General features: G+C 32.3%; 2 protein-coding genes across 2 annotated transcripts; both read left to right on the top strand.

The window, feature by feature from the left end:
- Nucleotides 1-9,589: 9,589 nt before the first annotated feature.
- LOC107750764 (selenoprotein M-like) lies at nucleotides 9,590-12,227 on the top strand. The gene is made up of 4 exons (XM_016566288.1): nucleotides 9,590-9,748; nucleotides 10,677-10,753; nucleotides 11,046-11,124; nucleotides 11,935-12,227. The coding sequence occupies exons 1-4, from the start codon at nucleotides 9,632-9,634 to the stop codon at nucleotides 12,076-12,078; spliced, it is 417 nt and encodes a 138-aa protein (XP_016421774.1). The 5' UTR covers nucleotides 9,590-9,631; the 3' UTR covers nucleotides 12,079-12,227.
- A 944-nt stretch (nucleotides 12,228-13,171) lies between these two features.
- LOC107750763 (transmembrane protein 17A) lies at nucleotides 13,172-19,212 on the top strand. The gene is made up of 4 exons (XM_016566286.1): nucleotides 13,172-13,364; nucleotides 15,524-15,630; nucleotides 17,326-17,439; nucleotides 18,348-19,212. The coding sequence occupies exons 1-4, from the start codon at nucleotides 13,235-13,237 to the stop codon at nucleotides 18,663-18,665; spliced, it is 669 nt and encodes a 222-aa protein (XP_016421772.1). The 5' UTR covers nucleotides 13,172-13,234; the 3' UTR covers nucleotides 18,666-19,212.
- The last annotated feature ends 5,231 nt before the right edge of the window (nucleotides 19,213-24,443 follow it).

Genomic DNA, 24,443 nt, shown 5'->3' with positions numbered 1-24,443 from the left:
AAAAAAAAGAAAAGAAAAACTAAATTAAAAGTGAGAACTAATACATTTCAAAAGTAAATTATATTTTTCAAATTTCAAAAGTAATAATTAATAAATTACATTCTTGAAATTATGTTTAAAAATTATAATTCTAATTATAAATATTTACAATAAATTATATATATAAATATAATAATTCAATACAAATAGATCAAATCAAATAATCAAAAGTAACAAATTATATTTGCTTAAATAATTACTGTAACGCATCCAGATGTTTTACTTCAGAGTAGTTTTTCTCATTTATAAGATCATTTTTGATTCATCATTTTCGTTATTTTCAATGGCGGTTCTCCAAAAATACTGAACTACATAGATTTTTATTTAAAATCAACATGAATTCTGAGAGTGTAAAAAAATATTGCATTTAATTATTTGTAAATTTAAGCAATATACCATTATTTTGCCTACATTACAGTAATGAGAATATACTAATTCCAATATCATTTTCCCAGTAAAATTAGGTACAGTAAAGGTACGAGACAACTGTAACAGCACTCCGGTGCTGGAAAAGTCATTTAGGCTGTGATTCTTCCAGGGAAAAAAAAGTGTATTCCAGAAAGTATTCACAAAACAAGGATTTCAGAAGCTAGACTTGCTTACAAAAAAAACTCCCAAGATATGGCATTATGACTGTCATCTGCGGCCGGAGAGACAAATTGATATTTCAGAGGAGGTGATATGACAAATGGAGTGCCAGTCTAAACATACCTCTCCAAAACCTGGAGCACAATCAAGTGGCAGGACCATCAGAGCCGCGGCTAGACGCCTGTTCACAACCCCGCCGTCGCAATGGCAACAGGGACAGATTGCATCCACATCTGGTAGCGATTTCAGCTCGTGTGAAAGAAAAAAAAGCGAGAGGAGAAAGAAATTTATGAGTTAAGGTGGGAAAAAAAGACATTTTCTGCGATGCAAAGCAGAGGGTTGAGTTACACTTGAAAGAGGCTGAGAAATGCGTTTTGTTTGTTTGTTTGCTTTTGTCCTCAAACAGAATGGAAGCAATTTTTCATACTTCTGTAAGTTAAGAGAATCGAATGGAGCCATGCTGGTCCTCTGGAAAGCTGACACGCTTTGCCTGTTTAAGCAGGTTTTCCTCGGAAACAGACTATTCAGTGGGCGACAGACTCCAGAGAGAAAATGTTTGTATAAAGGCTGACAACAACATAACTTTAACAGAAATAATACGCTTATATTCTAGGTGGGAAAGCAAGAGCTCTTCCTGTATCAGTAGGATGTTTGGTCTCTAAAACGGGTTGTGCACCTTTAATATTTTCTTATTTCTTCTGAATTTCTGTTACAAAAGAGAAGAGGGATAATATTAGATAATAATGCAATGCTTCGGTTACCATAATTAATATATCATTGCATACACACCTTATTCTGGGTTAATTCAAACAATAACATGGTTTTGTCTTTATATAGTGTCCAAAAACCTTTGGACAAAAAGTTTTTGAGACCACAGATGCACTTAGCAACATCTTTCTGCCAAAGCTTTAGATAATAAAATATTAAAGCAAGGATTTAAAGGAGGAAACAACGTTTATTTATTTATTTATTTTTGTGTGTGAAATGTTTGGCTTGAAAAGTAAGTTCTACATAAATAATACATACACTACTGTTTGGGAAGTTTGGGAGTAAGATTTTATTATTTTATATTATTAATACTTTTATTCAGCAAGGATGCATTAAATTGATCAAAAAGATATTTAAAATGTAAAAAAAAAAAAAAGATCTATGTTGCAAAGAAATGCTGTTACTTTTCTATTCATCAAAGAATCTTGTAAAAATGTATCATGGTTTCCACAAAAATATCAAGCAGCAAATTGTTTTTAACATTGATAATAATAATAATAATAATAACAATAATTTCTTGAGCAGCAAATCAGCATATTAGAATGATTTCTGAAGGATCATGTGACACTGAAGACTGGAGTAATGCTGCTGAAAATTCAGCTTTGCATCACAGGAATAAATTACATTTGAAAACATATTCAAATAGAAAACAGTTATTTAAATTGCAATAATGTTTTACAATATTACTGTATTTTTACTGATGGATGGATGCTCAGAAAAGTGAATTTCGGTCCCTTGCAACATTTGCTTACAGATACATGGTTTGATATTTTGTATATAGCGCTGGAAGCCGCTGATGCTCATCAGATTGCATAATTCAGTGGAATATGAATAGAAATGATGATTCTGTCTAAAGAAAAAGAATGTGTAAATATATCAAGTTTTTTCCAAGTATGCGCACTTTTGGACTATATATAAGTCCTAATGGACACTGTTCAGTGAAGCTATGTGAACAGCAGACGTGACTGAATATGAATGCGTGTTGTTGTTCTATTCAAAATATAAATTACCGATTGATTGTTTTGCACTCCTGACAAAAATTAAGAAATGACTGTCACTGCAACTGACTGTAAACAACAGTCAAATATCAAAGCCTTAAATCGTTCGAATGATACACAGTTTGTCAAGTAAGAGTGTGATGCTTTAGCATGTACAACAATAATCTGGGGCCTCCGGCGATCTTTGTGTACAAAGAGGTTCATGCAATGACATTCAGAACATTTGATGGGGTCACTGTAGGTCTCTGATCTGCTCGAAACACTCCAGCGTCAGTTTTTGCTATCGTGTTTTTTCCTGAGAGGTCTGTGAATCACAGCAGATGTGTCCGTGCCATGTGCGGGTTATTACTGGAAAGACGCTTGGCGTGTGTCGCTCCCTCTAACCGCTGGACGCTGAGCTCAGCAGCACTGAGATCATGTGTGTGTGTGTTTGTGTGTGTGTGTGTGTGTGTGTGTATAATATACTGTTACAGGCTGAATCTGCTGGACTCACTCTGTGATATAAGACTGACTGCTCGGAGGTGATAACAGAGCACTTCATCACACAGTTAATGAGATGTGGGGCTAAAAATAAATGATCTCCATTTATTAAAAATGCTCATTTTTAATAAATGATAAATGATAATCCTTTGACAATTTATGCATTGTGACATTTTTTTTCAAAGCAATTAATATTTGTATTTACTAATAATAAATAAAATAATAATAATAATAATATATTTTAATTTTTATTAAAAAATATTTATTTTTATTTTTATTATTTTAATAATAATATTTGTATTTACTAATAATATTTATTTTATTAACAATGTATTATTTACTATTTAATTTGTATTTACTATTTATTTATTTACTTTTATTTGATTAAATAAATAATTTTATGCAAGGATGCATTAAATTTATTACAAGTGAGAGTAAAAACATTTATAATGTTATGAAATATTTATTTCAACTAAATGCTGTTCTTTAACATGTTCTAATCAAAGCACAACTGTTTTAAAAAGTAGTGGATGCTGCAAATTTAGATTTGCCATCACATGAATAAATTATAATTTATAAAAAAAATTATATAATTTAAAAGAATTAACAATATACATTAAAAAGTTTTTTAATTGTAATTGTAACTTTGAATTGTAATGTTGTTACTGTAATGTTACTGTATTTTTGATCAAATAAATGCAACCCTGCATGAGAGATTTCTTTCAAATATATTTTTTAAATCTAACCAACTTCAAATTTTTGAACAGTAGTGTATATATACATATATACACAATTTTTATATTGCTACTCTAAAAAGAGAATTGTATATATAGTCTATATATTTTTCTTTTTCATGTAGGTATTTATCTTTTAATTCTTCACACACACACAAAAAAAATAAAAATAAACTCTACGAAACATAAGTTTAATTCTGACAAGTATCTCCGTTATTCTATTATGTTTTGACTACAGAGGGTCTTGTTAGGACTCTGAAGGCCATAAAGGAGTATAACATTTCAGTAATGCTGCCTAATTACTTTTACATTTTTGGAGCAAACTTTACTCAAAACTCATCGCCATGATGCCTGAATGTTATGGGTGACTGCTAGGTAGTTGTCTACTAACCAAATCTCATGATATTCAGGTCTCTATATGGCTTGAGTGCCTCCTTTTATGCAAAGAATTTTTTTGTTACCTGAAAAGATGCAACACACTTAAAAAAAAAAAACTCCATAAATGTTAGCAATAAAAGTTTTGTTAAAATCGCAATGTAAGACTCACACATTGTCATGTTCGCCCATGTTAAGCTGTTACATAAAAAAAGGCAAAGTCCCTCTGAAGAGATTAAAGTCTCCCATTAGTGAGACAGATATAGCTACAGGGTCAGCAAACAGTTGTCTGCACTTCTCTTTTTTCCTCTTCGTCAGCATATTTGTGTGTCAAGTGTATTCAAGAGGATCTGCCTCTAACGGAAAACTTTTCTGTATTCCTTCCCTTTTCTCTCTCTCTCTCCCTCCCTCCCACTTTCCCTCTTTTTCCCCCCTGCCCTCCTTCTTATCCTCTCTATTCCTTCTCTCGCGCTCCCCCTCTTTTCCCCACTCTGTTTCTCTGAGAGGAGGAAGTAGTATGGATTCTTCAGGGCTCAGGTTTCAGAGCAGAGATTTTTTTTTTTTTCGTCGTTTAACTGGCTCTGGGAAAGAGCAGGAGAGAGCTGTTTCTATAACCGTCACCACACAGAACAGTGATGAAGATTAGAACAAAATGGAAAACAGCTTATACTCATTTACTCTTTCTTAACTCCAGTGCCTAGCAAAGGCTCGTCTGCTTTGATACATTAATGCTGCTTGATAAATGTTGGAGCATAACTTCTTTGCTTGTTACTGAGAGGTGCTTATTACTTTAAGCGATTGGACTTACGATATTTGTCTGGCGCATAGTGTAAAAAAAAAAAGTGAAAATTTTTTATAGCCTTACACTGAAGAAGGATGTCATATTAAGACATCACAATATCACAGAGGCTTGAAAGTGCAGCAGAATATGGCCAGTAAGCAACCGCCCAGAAACATGCACAGATGCAAACATCACTCAAAATGTAATTTTCTAAAAGCACTTCACCGTATATGCAGTAAACTGACTGACTTTTAGAGCAGATATATATATATATATATATACATATATACATTTTAGAAAGAATGAAACAAAAAACAAAATAGTTTTCTTTTCTTTTATACATTGTTTTAAGCTTTCAAATTAGATCTAAATATCAAAATAAAGTTTACATAAAAATTGATTTGGTATCACTGCACTTTTCAATAAGTATATGGGGGAAATATGCTGTACACATATATAAAACTTTATTACACTTTTTACACTATTTTTAGAATCACATTTTTTCTTTGCATTGAGAAATTTTCACATACACACTGAAAATAAACACAAAATAAAAAAAACGTAAGATTATTTTAGGGTTTTACACAGGTTATCTTTGCATACTTCAATAAGAATATGGCGAGATTATGCTTATTTGTCATGAAAATAATGCTACAATGCAAAGAAAGAAAGAAAGAAAGAAAGAAAGAAAGAAAGAAAGAAAGGGATTATTTGCTTCACCACAAACACTAAGAAACTGTATTTTGGGTAAAGTACTGTATTACTTGAACATGTATTTTTGGTTTTAAAAGTAATAGAATCTTGAATCAAGATACAGCAGCCAGGAACACTGTTGTGTTATCTATCTGTCTGTCTATCTGTCTGTATTAATTCATAATTCCCGAAGCAGTTTCTCCTAGAGATGGACCTGATATCTCCCTGCGCTTCTCAGACTGCCACAGTCTGGATTCATTAAAACGTGTCAGTATCTTTAAAGCTGTGTCTACATCCTGTTCCTCTTTCACACCCCCTCTTCACTCTCTCTGTTTCTGGGCCTCAGCCATTTCACAGAGCATGTGGTTTTCATTAGGAGAGTCGATTAGAGCACAAGGGCAGATCTGCCACACTCCTCTCCTTCTCTGCCTTCCCTCCATTATCTCATATGCGATCGGCTTCGGCTATTCACCTCGAGCCAGTTCACGTTCAGCCTCATGTCATCACCACGGCACAAAATCTAAATATATAAACCTGACCTGAAATTCCCATAATCCTCTACTCCGGATGTTAGAACTTCTAATCAGATCTGAATACCACTCTTAAAAATAAAGGTTATTTATTAGCATTGATGGCTGCATGAAGAACTTTTAACATCCATGGAACCTTTCCAGGTTCTTTATAGTGGAAAAGGTTCTTTAGATTTTTTAATTGTTCTTTACACTAAGGAAAAAATGGTTCTTTTAAGAACTGTTGACTAAAAGGTTCTTTGAAGGACCAAAAATAATTCTTCTAAGGCAATTGCTGCGAAAACACAATAGTGGAAGCTTTATTTTTAAAGGGGTCATGTGACGTTGCTAAAAAGTAAAAACATTATTTTGTGTATTTGGTGTAATTATAGTGAGGTAGATATGTGGGGGCGTGTTCGAACGAGGTGTTTTAGGTAGGTGTGGCTAACTCTTAACTTTTATAAAGAATATCTCTTTGGATTTGAGACTTTAGTCTTTGCAACTTTACAGATCTTCTTTATGCACCAAGAGCTTGTAACACTCTAAAGAGAAAGGAAAAAATGAAATCGCATCATATGACCCCTTTAAATGTGCTGTATAAATAAACTTGCCTTGCCTTGCCTAATGAAATGAAAATTCTGTCATCATTTACTCACCCTCATGTCGTTCCAAACCGGTATGGATTTTCTGTATTCGGTGGAACACAAAAGAAGATATTCTGAGAAATTTCTTAGTGTTATTTTGCCCATACAGTGAAAAACAATGGGGTCCAATGTTGTCTTGGTCTCACCTGTCAGTCCATCATTAAACTATATATCATGTGTTTAATTTTAACTTTAAGGCTTTAATAGTCAAATTTGGAATAGTCCAAATATACCCAGTTAAAACGTCTCCAGTTTTCCTGACATCAACATGAACTGACACAGATTCTGTATAGCACATGTGAAGTAAACAATGGAAAATATATCAAGATTTAACACCTTTGTGTACAAAAAAAAAGAAAAAACGTTTTTTCTTCACTGGATGTTTGTCAGGCGATTTGTGAAAGATTGCACTTATCTTGTGATCACAGTTTCATAATAAAGCTATGACATTCCGTTTTGATTTGGCATGTTTTCATTTGTACCCCTGACACAAATTACTATATCACTGTTGCTGAAACATCTAGAGCGTTAAACAGGCCAGATATTACCATTATATATATATATATTTTATGGCTCTATACTTCTACTATATGTTAAGAATCATCCCACATGTGTCTTATTTTATTTCTCCTTAGGGATTTCAAGAGAAACATCTGAGACAATGAGGATAATTGAATAAAACATGTCTAAAAACTCCATTAAACTTCCTGAACAATTTTTAAGCGATAAAACAATCTTCTAGCACAACAGCTGTGTTGAAGCTCAAGTCTCAGACTGACCGCTTAGTCACACCTTCACAGAATTACACTGGGTTTAATGTCTCGCCTGCAGATATTATGTTTTTCAGGTCCAGAGAGGAAAGCTGGGTCTTTTTAAAGGGAGACAACTGTGTCATCTGACACATCAGCACCTGACCACAGCTCTACAGACAGACAGACAGACGGGGCCCCAGCTCGGCCTGTGGATGATAGAGCAGGATGGTTTCATTGCTGCATTCTTATGGAGACTGGTTTATTTTCACTGGAAACATAATTGTCTGTGGCAAGAGTTTTGGAAGCGCTTTTACCCAAAACGCTGCCAAAAGTCCATCCTGTACCATTGTCGCCCTCTATAGGTGACTTAAAATCAACACACTTCTCCCTTTAAGAATGAATAGCATTATGCAAGTGCAGTGTAACTGAATCCACCCTCACAGAAGTCATTCAACTGGGTATGTATATTTTGCTATACTGTATGTAAATACACAGACCAAAGGAGCTTATTACATCACAGAAATGGGCCGAGATAACATTACAATTGTTTTGTAAATAAAGTAAAATAGAGAATAAATAATGAAAACACTGCAAGAGATGAACTTGATTACATCTTTTAGGTATTTTAAAAATTGTATATATACATATATATCAACAAATCTGAAGTACATTAGCAAGCTCACTGAATAATTTCCAACCATCAAGGTAAAATTCACAGGATTTATTTCCAGTCAAAATAACAGAAAAACAAAGTACTGTTTACTCATTATATTACTTACAAATAATAATATATATTGTATTGTAGAATTAAGTTTATCCAAATATTCAACGTATGCTGTGTTAATGAACAGAAATTCTGAAAATTCAATAAACATTCTGAAATATCATAGTCTTATGTTTTTCTGGTATACATATTACAATATTTATATTTAGTCACATTTATCCAAAACAACCTGCAAGTGGAGAAACATCAATCTATCAAAAAACGTAAAGTTTTGTCATACAATACTAATATACAGGCTGGCATGGCTGGTGTCCCATAAAACCCTATATATATATATATACTGTATATATAAAAGAAAGAAAGAAAGACTAATGTTATTTTATTAAAATGAAGGAGCACCATGAATTCAAAGAAGAATTTAAAAGACTAACTTTTAACACTGCTTCATCACAACACTATTCAAACATATATATAGGGTTTATATATATATATATATATATATATATATATACACACACATATACACACACACACACCATGTAACCGCACATATATATTTTTTAATATATGTATACGCCATACATATATATTTTAATATTAATAGAATATTAATTTTAATAGAAAATTCTCTCGATATATAAAATAAAAACATTAATATTAATGTAATAATAATAATACAGTACTATTTATTAAGATATACATATGAATAGATTTTTTTAAATGTTTCTAGAAAATTCTAAATATTCTATCTATTCGCATTTCATATATTGTTTTTGACAAAAGTAGAAAAATACAAAAATCTATTATTTAATATTAGATTAATATTTTACTTTCTAAATGAGCTAAATTGTCATCTATTGAAGATACTACCTGTAGCAGTAACACCACAATAATAATGATAAAATCATAAATAAAAGTGACTAATAATCACTGAAACATATGAATGAATTATGGTACAGCACAGCCACATGTAGCCCAATTAAAGTAACTAAAATATTAAATATTTTTTTTGACAGATGTATCACTGAATCATCCTTCATCAACTCAATGTCTTCTAAATTGTGTCACCTCAGAAAGACTAATATTATTGTTATTAAAATGAAGGAGCACCATGAATTCAAAGAAGAATTGAAAAGACTAACTTTTAACGCTGCTTCATCACAACGCTATTCAAACAGCAGCTGTTGTGTTCTGACTCTGCTGGTTATTCATCAGCAAACCGTGGGAGAATCTGACACAGACACAGCTGCTCTGTGGCCTCAACTCCTTCATATGAACCATTAAAATACAACAAACTTCAGAAAACATTTGACTTTAACAAACAAATAACAGCTACGTAAGAATTAGCAGATTTTAAATAATCATTTCCACATACTAAGCTTTTTATCCAGTTCCCCTGAAACAAAACCCAACAAATCGACCAATCAGACTCCGCCACATGGTGGTGGATACCTATCAGCAACCCATATCTACTGTATTGACCCTCATTTCACCAAAGGACCTCAATCTTTCTGGATACGGTGAGGTCTCACATCCTAACCGCAGTATGTGGCTCACACTAGCGGCCCTTTTGACTCTGTGTGCCACGGGGAAAAGTGCTGAAAATGTTTCAGAAAGCAGTGCTGAGAAGGAAAAGCATGTTATAGCCAGAGGAAAACTTATGGTGAGTGCTCAGTACTTGCTTGGATGCTTGATATATGTAAGGAGTTTTACTTTAAAAAGTCACTTTCATATATTTGTTTTAAAATGTTTTGGGCAATACAAATACATACACTACCAATCAATAGTTTGAGGTTGGTAAGATTTCAATTATTATTATTATTTTTTTTTTTAAGAAGTCTCTTATGCTCTCCAATGTTGCATTTATTTGATCAAAATATAAAAACAGCAATATTGTGAAGTATTAATGAAATTTAAAATAACTGTTATTTTATTGTACTATATTTTAAAATGTAATTTATTATTTTACTCAAAGCTGAATTTTCAACATCATTTCGCCAGTCTTCAGTGTCACATGATCCTTCAGAAATATTTATAATATGCTGATTTGATACAGAACCATTTCTTATTATCAATGTTGAAAACAGTTGTGCTGCTTAATATATTTGTGGAAACCATATTCAATTTTTTTTTCAGGGTTCTTTGATGAATCTGCCTTGGGAAAGCTAGCGTGTCTCCGACATAGCGATAACACTCGTTGCCTTCTCTAGTGCAGCTCAACCAGGTCTCGTCCCATTCGTCGATCTTTGTGATATCACAAATTCCTTTACATAAATGTCTTTACAGTAATTGATCAATTTAAAATGAAAGCCTGTGTGAAAACCTTCCATAATGTAATGCATCCTTGCTGAATAAAAGAATCAATTTATAAAAAAAAATAAAAATAAAAAATCTTACTAACCCCAAACTTTTGAACATAGATGAATTAAACACTGTTTAATTAAATACTTAAATTAAAAACTCAAAATGTTGTATAGGCTACAATGTCAAGACTTCAAAGAACATTTGATGACAAAGAATAGAGTTACTTGAGTTACAACACTTGTTTTCAATGTTTTGCAATTGTTAATCTCTCTTCAATCCCTTCCCAGGCTCCTAGTGTAGTGGGATGATCCATTAAGAAGATGCCAGAGCTCTACAATTTCCTGATGGAGCGATGGGCATTGTAGTATCCTGACATTGCCATTGAAATTCACTCTCATTTTCTTGTAATTCCAGTGTTTTCAGTTTAGTGCTACACTCTTTTTAAAGAATGTTTAAAAATATCTTCCATATTTTTTCCAAGTGGCTCTGGTAAGACAGCATTTGGCAGGGACGTAAAAGTTAATGAAATCTTTACAGGCCCAGAGTGCCGTTTTCTGTGCTGCCATATGTTTAAACGCTTAGAGGCCGGTGTCATGCGCTTCATGGCCTCATAGGTCATTTGTCTGGTGCTGTTAACCTTAACCTGCCGTTTAAAGTCACAACCTGGAGTACAATTCAGGAGAGGATAAAAACCCACGCCTGATCTTCTACAACGAGAAGGACGAGGAAGTGAAGGTAAGGACAATGTAATTACTTGACATGCCAATGTCAGTTTTTTCAGCATTTGCATTTTTTCCACTTAGCACTGGAAATTGTAGATGTTTACTGTATTTGTTACTTGCTGAAAAACTTGTACTTTTTAAAATATTATTCATGCTCATGCCTATGCAAACAAGTGTCACAATCTGTCACAAGAAAACCAATGACATGATGTTTTTTTTAATTAATATTTTTATTTAAATGTTTTATTCATCGGCTTTTGTTGATTGTTGTAAGAGAAAGAGCAGTATATTCTCTTCATCTTCTATATAAAAAACACCTTAAATGTAAACTAAACATAAGAATAGAATTTTTAAAGTAAAAACAGAATGAACAAAACTATACAAATGTGAAAATAAAAGTGCAAAAAAAACAAAATGATGATAGATAGATAGATAGATAGATAGATACACAATAAAACAAAAGTATATAATATAAAGAATATAAAGAGAATAACTTAAAAAAAAAACAGAACAAATATAATAAACTATAAAAATGTGAAACATAAAAATATAAAATGCAAAAACTATAAAAATGGCAAAACGACAAAAGTGTAAAAAAACAAAAATGATTGTAAAATGATTTTAAAAAATCAGAAAATAAACATAAGTAAAACTAAAATTACTTTAAATATAAAATGTCAAACAAATTCTAAATTTAAATAACATAAAATAATAAAATATAAAAAACTATAAAGATGTAAAAACTAAAATGTAATAATATAAAATGCAAAAACTAACCATAAAAATGAGCTTGTACAAGTATCTTTCACTTCTCTGACCTCAGGTTGTTCCTGTGAGGAAGATGAAGGCAGATGAGATCAGCAGCTTGCTGGATTCTCTGGGTTTCTATAAGAGGTCACAGAAAGGGGAGGAGGTCCCTGAGGAGTTCAAACATTTCCCTTTAAAGGCGCCCCGGGACGAACTGTGACCCCCGCTCGTCAGCGCCGGGACTGCAGCCTGCCGCCAATGACGTCCAGTGTCTCAAAGCTCCGAGACACGGCCGGACTCTGGACCGACACACAGATGGCTGGAGGCAGTCCTAATCACACACACACACACACACACACACATTTACAATAAACTTCTTACATCTTTGACTTGTGTGTCGTTGTTTTGTTTGGTTGTGTTTCATTAAAATGTATGAATCTACTTGATTTTCACACAACAAACCCACTGAAAGATGGTCGTTGAAGCTGTCAGAATAAATGAGAAGCCTAATTGTTGAGTTTTGCATTTCTAAACAAAATAGCTCTTCAAAATGACTGTAGCTGTCAAGAATAAACTAATTAATAATAATTGTATTATATTCAAAACGTGGACCATACAAAACAGCTCTCAAACATTCACAACGCTAATCAGAGTTTCTTTCAAAATACCACAATTACAGTTAATTACTCTAAAAACACAAATTAATATGGGGCACAAACTTAAAAATAAATTGTAAACAAAAAAATAAATATAATAAACATGTTTTATTTATATTTAAATTTACTTTAATTTTCGTATACATTTTCTAAAAAAAAATATATATATATATATAGATGAAACTATTAAAAGTTCAACTTTAAGGTATCCACATATAAATAATATTTTCTGCTGACAGTGGCATTAAATTTAATCCACTTATTGTATATATTTTATTGTATTGTATAAATATTATACTTGTTTTAAGCATAAACCTCACTAAATTGGTTCAATCTTATGTTTAAAAAAACAAGTAATAATTTGCTAATTGGATATAAAAATAAACTTCAAAATATTCAAAATATATACTCTGGGGGGGGGAAAGGTTATGTTTTTGTTGACAGATGTTTAAATATTTTTGCTTGAAAACAAGTGAAATACTGAATATGAAAATTATTAGGTTTTTTTATGATTTACAATTGATTTTTTTATTTGCTGTGTATTAACAACAACTGAAGTTCCTATGGTTACCATGGTGAGGGAGCGACATCTTAATCTGCTGTCAGACTCCATCTGTTTCCTCAGATTTAATCGGATTAGCGCTTGGAAGACTCCAATTAATCTCACCCACACAAACCGAAGTAGAGAAGCGTGGATGAGCGTTTCATGCTGTCTCCAGCATGCCTGTGTTCTACACGCCGATCCCTCAGAACCTGAGAGTGGGTCTGGCTAATGTCAGCGGCTCAGTGTTTATAAATAACAGGACGCGAGACAGCGGAGACTTCAGGGACCCTTATCAGGATCATGAAGGTGAGACGTCTGCAAACACAATGCAAATGACTCTAGAGCCTGCCTAGATTATATGTGACCCTGGACCACAAAACCATATATTTACAGTAGGAAATGTACAAAATATCTTCATGGAACATGATCTTTACTTAATATCCTAATGATTTTTGGCATAAAAGAAAAATCGATAATTTTGACCCATACAATGTTTTTTTGGCTATTGCTACAAATATACCCCAGCGACTTAAGACTGGTTTTGTGGTCCAGGGTCACGTATAGGTTACACATTTGTTAGACTGTCGGTCTTTGTCACACTGTATGAGTGGATATCTCTCAGAAATAATGGTACAACAGCTGTCACTGGGGCGGTACGTTTTCAAAAGGTACATATTTGTACCTAAAGGGTCCATTTTGGTACCTTTAAGGTACATATTAGTACTTTAAGTGTGCATATTAGAACCTAATAGGTACAAAAGTGTACGTTTTGAAAAGGTACCGGCCCAGTGACAGCTGTTGTACCTTTATTTCTGAGATTGTATAATATAAAATAAGAATTCACCTTTACTGGCGTTTTTTCATGCACTTTCTGTGAACATGACAAAAAAAAATACAATCTGAAATTATTAAAAGCTCATTTTTAAGGACGTGCATAACCTTCAGAAAATGTTGATCAACTGAGGTCTAAATATAAATATTTTATATTAAATATAAATACATATATTACTTCAAAAATACACACTTACATAATATAATACAGTATATAAGGTTAGGATTATGTATAAATTATATATACAATCCTATATATACTTCATATTAAACAAACTGCATACACTTATAATTTTACTTAATTAAATATTTAAAAAAATTAATGTGTAATATAAAAATAATTACAAAAACTTTGGTTAAAATTATACATTCACACACACACAAATCTAAATACTTTATATTAAATATTAAAATACACTTCACACTTATAATTGTAATTAAATGAAGTAAAATATAACATGAAATGTAATATAAAAGTATTTTAAGCAAAGTTTTTGTAATACACACACACACACAAACGTTGTAATCAAAGATTATGTAATAATCATAAACTCACTTAAAAAAAAAAAAAAAGTAACGAGACGCCAAAGTGTGCCCCATTCACAGATAATGTCTACAGTGCTTATAATAGTCTCAGTCTTCTCAAATCTCAATAGAAGTGTTCAACGTACTTAAAAAAAAAATGTATGTATTTCACTCCAGGTGGTAAAGGAAATAATAATGAACAATTTAAAAAGCAATTATATTTGATTAAACATTATTAAAGACCTGGGGCCAATTGCATAAACTTAGTCACAATGTTAAGACTGTGTCTGTGTCAGTTAGTCTTACTTTTCAGATTCAAATTAGACCAATATACCATTTGTGACCATGGAAATCAAGCAGTTGATTCATATGAGCAAATTGCATCATTCGAACAATTCCATTGAATCAAACAGTTCAAAACATTGATTCATATAAACAAATTGCTAAGCTCAGGCAATTTAATTAATCATATGATTCCATTTACTGATTCATTTGAGCAAATAGGTTTCCTTACAAACCAGATCATATGTGACCCTGGACCACAAAATCAATCATAAGGGTACATTTTTCGAAATTGAGATTTATACTATCTGAAAGCTGAATAAATAAGCTTTCCACTGATGTATTTTTTTTTAGGATATGACCATATTTGGCCGAGATAGGCTACAACTATTTGAAAATCTGGAATCTGAGAGTGCAAATAAATCAAAATACTGAGAAAATCACTTTTAAAGTTGTCCAAATGAAGTTCTTAGCAATGCATATAACTAATCAATTGATCTATTTACGGTAGGAAATTTACAAAATATCTTCATGGAACATGATCTTTACTTAATATCCTAATGATTTTTGGTATAAAAGAAAAATCGATAATTTTGACCCATACAATGTTTTTTTGGCTATTGCTACAAATATACCCCAGCGACTTAAGACTGGTTTTGTGCTCCAGGGTCACATTTATGTAACTGAATTTAAAAAAGTTATGACCAGTCTTGAAGAAAAAAATTGGATGACTTACTTTTAAGACCAAGTAGTTTATGCAACTGGCCACTGGTTAAGTGATCTTACCAACCGTGTTGATCTGTCATCTGTGCTGTGCTGCTGTCTAGTGTGTGCTGAGGTGGCGTCTCATCTCCCGCTGCAGATGCTGCTCTACTTCAACATCTTCTACTTCCCCTTCTGGTGGATCTCAGAGGTGCTAATGCTGCACTTAAAGGTGCATTCAATTATAATCAAAGATATTTTCAATAAACTAATCATTACTTCATAGGGGTCATATTATGAGAAGTTCCTTGATCTTATGAAATAAAACTCTATAATACATTATGAAAACATATTCAATTTTTTTCTGAACCAGAGTTATTTTAGCATCATTGATACAGTATTATAGCTTTTGTTAACATTTTGAATTAGATTTTATTTTAATGAAAAGTTTTAGTAATTCTGTTGTCTTTTTTTTTTTTTACAAAAATGTCTATATGTGACCCTGGAGCACAAAAGCAGTCTTAAGTCGCTGGGGTATATTTGTAGCAATAGCCAAAAAAAAAACATTGTATGGGTCAAAATTATCGATTTTTCTTTTATGCCAAAAATCATTAGGATATTAAGTAAAGATCATGTTCCATGAAGATATTTTGTAAATTTCCTACTGTAAATATATCAAAACTTAATTTTTGATTAGTAATATGCATTGCTAAGAACTTCATTTGGACAACTTTAAAGGCGATTTTCTCAATATTTTGATTTTTTTTGCACCCTCAGATTCCAGATATTCAAATAGTTGTATCTCGGCCAAATATTGTCCTAACCTAACATCAATGAAAAAACTTCTTTATTCAGCTTTCAGATGATGTATAAATCTCAATTTTGAAAAATTGACACTTAAGACAGGTTTTGTGGTCCAGGGTCACATATAGTTATTAATTTTATTTAATCTTTAGTTTTAGTTGTTTTAGCACTTCAAGTAAAACTAAATGAAAATTTGAAATGTTACCTTGTAAACTATAGCTGAAAAAAATACGTTTTTTCATTATATTTCATTTCAGTTAACATTTAATTCATTATTTTATGAAAACATATAACAGGTTTATATTTTGTTTCATTTTAATTTTAAGATTTTAGTAATTTGTCATTTTATACTAGTTTTAATTTTTTTATTTTAAATTAAAGCTTAAGGTTTTTTTATATTTTATTTCAGTTAATGTTTATTCCAAGTAATGTTTTATTTATTTATTTTTTTAATTTTTTTATTTTATGGTTTCAGTTTTAGTTAACTAATAACCCTGTTCTGAACCTCTGCAAAACACTCACAAAATTCTAACTTTAGCAGCATTGTAAGTGGACCTCAGGGAAATAATAAAATGATAAATCTAATTGTTTAAAACTTTTTTATATATGTCTATAACATGCAGAAGGTTGAAGAGGTCCAGAGAAATAACGTGTTAACAAATGAGTTTTGAAATAACAAAACACTTTCAAACAGTTTTAGGGAGCATTTTAGTGACTTTGCTGAAAGTGTTTATTAAAACGAATGCATGAACAACACATCCGTAATAGCTGCAGCTGGCAGGCCATTAGCAGCGATGCAAGATAAAGCGTGTTCAAACATTAGAACGGCTCCTGTATCCATGGTGATGGTCTGCCTTTGTGAACTGCACACTGAAGTTCAAGTGCTACTGTTATATACTGTACCTTTAATAGCGCAGCTAAATCACAGCAATTCAATGATATGCTGCTGTAATGATCATTTCTAATGGCAAGACATGAAAAATCCTCCCTCCCTGCTCACCTACTTGTAATAATATTTGGATAAATTATCCAAAAACCAATTTTTTGAGGTCAGATAGGGTTGTGGATATTTTTTTTAAGGTCATATTTCATCTTACCTCTGTTTCATTCTCCATTTCCATAGTTCAGTTATCTTCCAGCGTATTACCAGTGTCTGCTGGTGACAGGGATGGTCCTGATCAGCATATTCGAGGTGTTGCGGGTGTATCTCGGTTATGTTGGGAATCTCAAAGAGAAGGTAATGCACAAGAAATGTTAGAAATCATTCATCTAAACACTGCTCATGGCCTAATAGAGCCTGTATGCATAAAGGGAGATCAAATTATCAGAAAGTGAGAAAATCATGAGATGAAATGCTAATTTTACTCACACATGACTACTGGTGAGTAATTATGTCTGGCAGATGAACTAGAAAAAGTAAATATTTTTACTTTGGGACTATGTAAACTATGTTATAGTTATGAAGCAAGATTTTAAAAAAAAATATACAAATTTTGAAATTGCTATTCATTTATAAAAATGTGTTAATATAAGTCATTTGATTTTACTCATTAACATCATTAAAAGTATGACAGTACATTTATCTTTATAAGATCTGAATCTGAATTAAAAAAAAACACAAATTAAATAAATAAACTTACTACATAAAATGAATGACCAGAGCATTCAAGCTCCAAAATGTACATACTATAATTTTATGAACTTTATAAATAATAAATACTAAATAAATAACCACAAAAGTAGTGTCCACAGCGGATTAAACAAATTAAATAAAAACAACATACAAAATAGTGACCACAGGCGATAAAACTAATTAAATGGAAATAAAATATAAAATAAACAAACCACAAAAGTAATGACCAGAGCTGATAAAACAAATGAATAAAATAAAAATGAAACATAAATAAATAAATGTAGTGACCACAGCTGATAAAACAATGACATAAAAATCAAATAAATAATTGTACTCACCGCAGCTGATAAAATAAATGAATTAAAATAATAAATTATATAAAAATAAAATATAAACAAATAAATAAATAACGAACAAATGAATGAATGAATTTTAGTAGCAATCTAAAAGAAATGTTAATGCTTATTATAAAATGATACCTTAATGCTTCCTTTCTTCATTCTTCTCTTTAGGTTCCAGAGTTGGCTGGATTTTGGCTGATCTCCTTCCTCTTCCAGCTGCCTATCATCCTCTTCTTCATCACTGATGAAGACACCATCATTCTTCCTTTGGAGCGGGCCGTTCACTCTCTCTATCTGGCGTTCCTGCTGGGCGAGCTGCTGGCCTCGTTTCTCGCCCTGCGCGTCATGACTCGCAAACTCGCCCAGCAGTTTCACATGAGGCAGTTCGGCCCCGTCCAGGGTCTCCATACAGCAGAGACCCTGCCTATGTTTGGACTGCCGTACGGGGGCAGGAGTGTGCTGCCTGTGAGGGACATTCAGCCTCACTGAGAGATGGTGTATTATGAAGGTTTATGAAACCTGGTGGTTAAAGATCTGGCCGTGTAATCGAACAGATGGTATGGTCCTCCACAATGTGACCTTCAGAAATAAGTGCACTTTGTGTTGTAATAAGAGTATGTTATGTGGTAAATATACAAAATCATGACAAGTAGTAGTAGTAAAAAGCAGGGTGCGGGGCTAGTTGTCACACAGAAGGTTGCCACAAACACTTTGGCTCAGTAACTGTATGAGGGTTGGCGTTCAAACGGTCCAAAACAATTCAAGTGCAATTACACAAATGCATGTTTTTTTCTAGTTCAGGAATGTCATAAATTGAATACAACTTAATGAAGGCAGATTTTAACTTGAAGACTGGACTGTATTCCTAATTTTTTTCTAAAATAGCCAGTTTAATGAAAGGATCCTGTTGTGAAAGCTTATTCCATATAGTAGGGCAACATGCCCCATTATTGGCAAAAATAGTGAACATGTTTAATAATTATTTTTGCAGTTATAACCTAAAGTACTTTCTTATACAGATACTGACTTTCAAAATAAACCCTCACTGATACAAATTCACTGGAAAAAAATATATTGGAATAAAGTTTATATTGTTTATCGTTATGAATGATACTTATAATTACAAATGATAAAGTATATACCTTTTTTTTTTTTTAAGAAACGAATGCATTAGGATGCATAAAACTGATCAAAAGTGACAGTTATAATGCTACAAAAGATTTCTATTTTAAAAAAAATTGGTGCTATTCTTTTTAACTTTCTATTCATAAAAAATCCCGAAAAAGAGATCATGGTTTATCTATTAACAATATATTAAAATAGGAAATAGTTATATTAAATTGATGCATAAAACTGATCAAAAGTGACAGTTATAATGCTACAAAAGATTTCTATTTTAAAAAAAATTGGTGCTATTCTTTTTAACTTTCTATTCATAAAAAATCCCGAAAAAGAGATCATGGTTTATCTATTAACAATATATTAAAATAGGAAATAGTTATATTAAATTGTAAAAAAAAAAAAAAAACACACACAAAAAAACCCCACAATATTAAAAATCACTAATTTTTTATTATGTTTTTTACTGTATTTTTGATCTAATTAATGCAACCTTGGTTGCAAGGGACTTTTCAAAACATTTTTTAATAATCCTAGTGATTGGCAATGGCAAAATTTATTTATATAGCACCATTAATTACAAACCATGGTTGTCCAATGTGCTTTACAACAAAATAAAAAATGAAAACACAAAAACACATTTACTTAAAAATACACAAAAAATACACACACACACACACACACATACACACATACATATAAAACACAACATCATTCATCATAACATAAATGCGATATATAATGTAGACACATGGTGGTGCTGTGAGACTGTTTCCCTCAGCAGTCCACACTGCTGCAGAACAGATGCACAGAATGACTCATCGCCCTAAACTCTCATGAGACACACAGACTCCTACACTCCTTTCTGTGACATGAAGACCTGTGTGTTTCATTTAATATATTTGTAAAAATGAAGTACGATGTAATAACAATAAAATATATCCAACTGACTGACTTAATGCAAATTCAGCTAACACACGTGAAGTCTGTATAATGCATTATAATTGGAAATACCTTCATATAGGTATTCATAAAACAGAATGTAATGCATTATACCTTTGCAAAAGTACTTGCAATCAGTCATAACACATTTTAATAGTACCTATAATTATTACACCTTTAAAGAATACAATGCATTATAACAGTCAAGTCACATTTATTTATATAAAGTTTTATACAATACAGATTGTTTCAAAGCAGCTTCACAGTAACAAGCAGAAAACTAACAGTTAATATAGCAAAATTCATCAATTATGAGAATGAACTGACACATAAAACCATCTGATTTAATGAACCAGCTTTTTTTTTTTAAACTAACAATGTTTACAAGTATGAATGATTATAACACATTATGTACTGTATGTGCACATAGGCTCATGTACACATTATCCAAATTCATTATTACAGATCATTAGCCACATGATGTGTTTGTTTTTACAATTTCTGCCAGGTGGGATGTTCAACTCACACACACAGACACACACACACACACACACACTTCACTTCATTCTCTGGAAATCTGAGGGGCTTTTCATGAGCAAGAAGATTAAAGTAACTTGAGCACCATATTGACTTGTGTCTTACATTTGAGCAGTAATTTGGCAGTTCCTGGAGAGACAGAGAGTCTCTGTCAGTGTGCAGAACGCTGATACACATCTAATTATTACAATAACAGATGGGAGACCTGTCAGCATATGCTGGAACAACATTAAATAATGCTAACAAAAATACTGGCGAGATTAGACATTCGCCTGATTTCATTTCTAATGATTTCTGTCAGCACTTCTGTTTATTGACCGTAATGGATGATATTTCACATTGTTTCTTACAGATATTTTTTCCAAAAATATCTCTCTTTCCTGCGTTCAGAGCCAGAGACAGTCTGGTTGGCAGTTGCTCCAGGTGTTGTGTTGTTTTTCATTTGCATTAAACAGAGTCTGGATCTGCAACGCAGTCAGTTAAGAAGATACAGTCTAGCAGTCGGGCTTACAGTGGTTTTTGAGAACTGCTCTCACAGCATAATTTTATTTTTCTACATCCTTGTTTACATTTAAAAATGCTGCAGTGCTTCAAATGCAAAGAGGTTTCTATGCCGCAAACCAAACTGACAAATTAAGTGGGTTTTATTCTGCAGAGGTGCAAGAGTTCCCTTATTGTCTCATAAATGAAGGTTTATTTCTTTTTGAGCTCACCGGTTTGGGTGTAAGCACATCAGTGTGTGTACATTAAAATCTTTTAATCATTCTTTATTCATAGTCGGCTGGTTGTTGTTTCCTATGGCAAAACCGATTATTGACAAAAAAGAATTACACAAAAATACATACACTATACAAAATAGATAAATATTGCCAATTACTGAAATACTGACCTTATTCAAACATCAGATAAAATATTCCACATGAATACTTTTATTCAGCAAGGATCCATTAAATTGGTCAAAAGTGAAACATCTTAAATGGAAAAAAAAAAAAAAAAGTTGCAAAATATATATTTTTTTTCAATTAAATGTTGTTCTTTTGAACTTTCTATTCAACAAAGAATCCTAAAAAAAAAAAAATCACGGTTTTCAGAAAAATATTAAACAGCATGATAATTGATAACACTGATAATAATAGTAAATATTTCCTAAGCACCAAATCAGCATATTAGAATGATTTCTGAAGGATCATGTGACACTGAAGACTGGAATAATGATGCTGAAAATTCAGCTTTGATCAATTAGAATAAATTACATTTTACAATATATTTAAATAGAAAACAGTTATTTTAAATTGTAAAAATATTTAACAGTATTACTGTTAACTGTATTTTGTCAAATCAATGCAGCCTTGATGAGCATATATATATATATATATATATATATATAAATGTAAAAAATAATAATAATAATCATCATTCCGGTCTTAAACTTTTGAACAGTGTACCTGCCAAAACTACAGTAAAGTGACCTTCTTATAACAGAGACTACTGAATAACATATGTGGAATAGTAAAAAAACAATGAACTAATTAGGATATAAATGTCTTGAATCATATGTTAACAAAACGACAAAGAAAACAAGAAATCTCATATAGTTTCTCTTTATTCCACCACTCTCATTTCATTTAGTTTCTTCTCTCTCTCGTCTCAAATGGAATCATTTGTATAGTTCTTTTCACAATACATATTGTTCCAAAGCCGCTTTACAAACAATAGCAGCCCACAAACCCTCTAGTAAGCAGCCACAGGCGACAGAGTCAGTGAAAAACTCCCTAAGATGTTAAATGAGATAAGGAAGAAACCTCAGGAGGAACCAACACTCTCCTGGAGAAAACCTCCTCCTCTGACTGCTACTTAAAATCACAGCTCTTCTGTTTTCTCTAACCTCGTCTCCTCTCTCCCGCAGCAGAGCTCATTATAATCTATATACTGTACATATGACTCTTAAAGGGATAGTTCACAGAAAAAGGAAAATTTTGTCAACACTTACTCACGTCATGTTGCTCCGAACCTGTATGACTTTTTTCTTCTATGGAACACAAAAGATGACACTAAACAAGATTAGACCCCACTGACTTTCATTGTACAGACAAAACAAACAAGAAAATATTCAACTTCAAAATATTTTTGTGTGTTCCACAGAAGAAAGCAAGTCATACAGGTGTGTAGGTAAACAATCAAGACACAAATTTTCATTTTTGGGTGTACTGTCCCTTTAAAAATTTGTTAAATCTCTATTAGTCTTTTGGGTTTTCTCAAACAGTTTTAGCTCTTCCCATTTCAGCCATTTAAAAAACCATAAATTCAAGAATCAAATAATTTAGTCCAAAATTATAAGGAATAGGGGACAATAAGAACAAACAATGAGGCAGAGTCCTTACTGTCCCATAGAGCAGGTTTACTCCCATCAAATAATACAAAATTAAATTAAATTAAAAAAAATCTCATAAGCCTTCAGTAAATAGCCTTGAGAAGAAAATAAATCTTTATGTAAAGGATAATCCATGGCTAGGTGTGCATTAAACTATTTTAATGCACGACGTGGAAGCAAAGAATCTCAGCAAAGTACATTAAAATCATTTAATTCACACTTAGCCATGGATTAACCCGCTTATATCATGGTAATTTGCCAGCATTGACAAGTTAAAGCTGTCATTGATGTTTGCAGGGAATATTTGACCGGAAGAGTAAAAATGGTTGTTTTCGTCAGTAATGGCTCAGTAGATCTAGCATTGTGTCTGTTTTAAATCAGACAGAGATAAAGCAAGATTACATTTATTTGAATGAATTATAGCATTTTTTTGGAAGTAATAAGTGAGAGAGAGAGAGAGAGAGAGAGAGAACAGCAATGCAATGTTATCCCTCATTGCAGAGAAATATGTTTCTGTACTCTCCCTCTGCACAGTGATATAGAACAGTGATTAAAGTGACTTGAACTACCTGTGTAATAAAAAGTTTAATGGACACCTTCTAGTCAATCAGAATCAAGTATTCAGACAGGCCATGGTATAATGAAACATATCTGAGTAGATCTATTCACTTAAAAATACTCACTCACACACGCATACTCACACACACACACACACACTCACACGCACACACAGATACACGCACACTCACACTCACTCACACACACACACACACACACACACACACACACACGCACTCACGCACACGCACACTCACACACACTCACAGATACACGCATACTCACTCACACTCACACTCACACACACACATACAGGTCCAATGCTCAGTTGTTTTTTCAGAGCTCATAAGACTTATTGGAGATCTCAATTACACTAAAAATAGAAAAAACACACACTGACAACAGGAAGATTGTAAACAGACAGTTTTATTATATATTATATTATATTATTCTTTTAGAGAACTACAGACCGGTTTCCCTTATACCTTTCATTGCAAAAACACTTTAATGAGTTGTGTTCAGCCAATTCTCTGCCTTTCTCACACAGAATAACCTCCTCGACAGCAACCAATCTGGCTTCAGAAGTGGACATTCGACCGAGACTGCCTTGCTTTCAGTTGTTGAAGCCCTAAGACTGGCAAGAGCGGCTTCCAAATCTTCTATACTTATCTTGTTGGATCTGTCCACTGCTTTTGATATGGTGAACCACCAGATTCTCCTGTCAACACTATTGGAAAATG

This window comes from Sinocyclocheilus rhinocerous, unplaced genomic scaffold (assembly GCF_001515625.1).
Source record: "Sinocyclocheilus rhinocerous isolate Xijiao unplaced genomic scaffold, SAMN03320098_v1.1 scaffold2347, whole genome shotgun sequence".
NCBI classification, from domain to species: Eukaryota; Metazoa; Chordata; class Actinopteri; order Cypriniformes; family Cyprinidae; genus Sinocyclocheilus; species Sinocyclocheilus rhinocerous.
The sequence above is the reverse complement of the archived record's forward strand: the minus strand, read 5'-3'. Positions and strand labels throughout refer to the sequence as shown.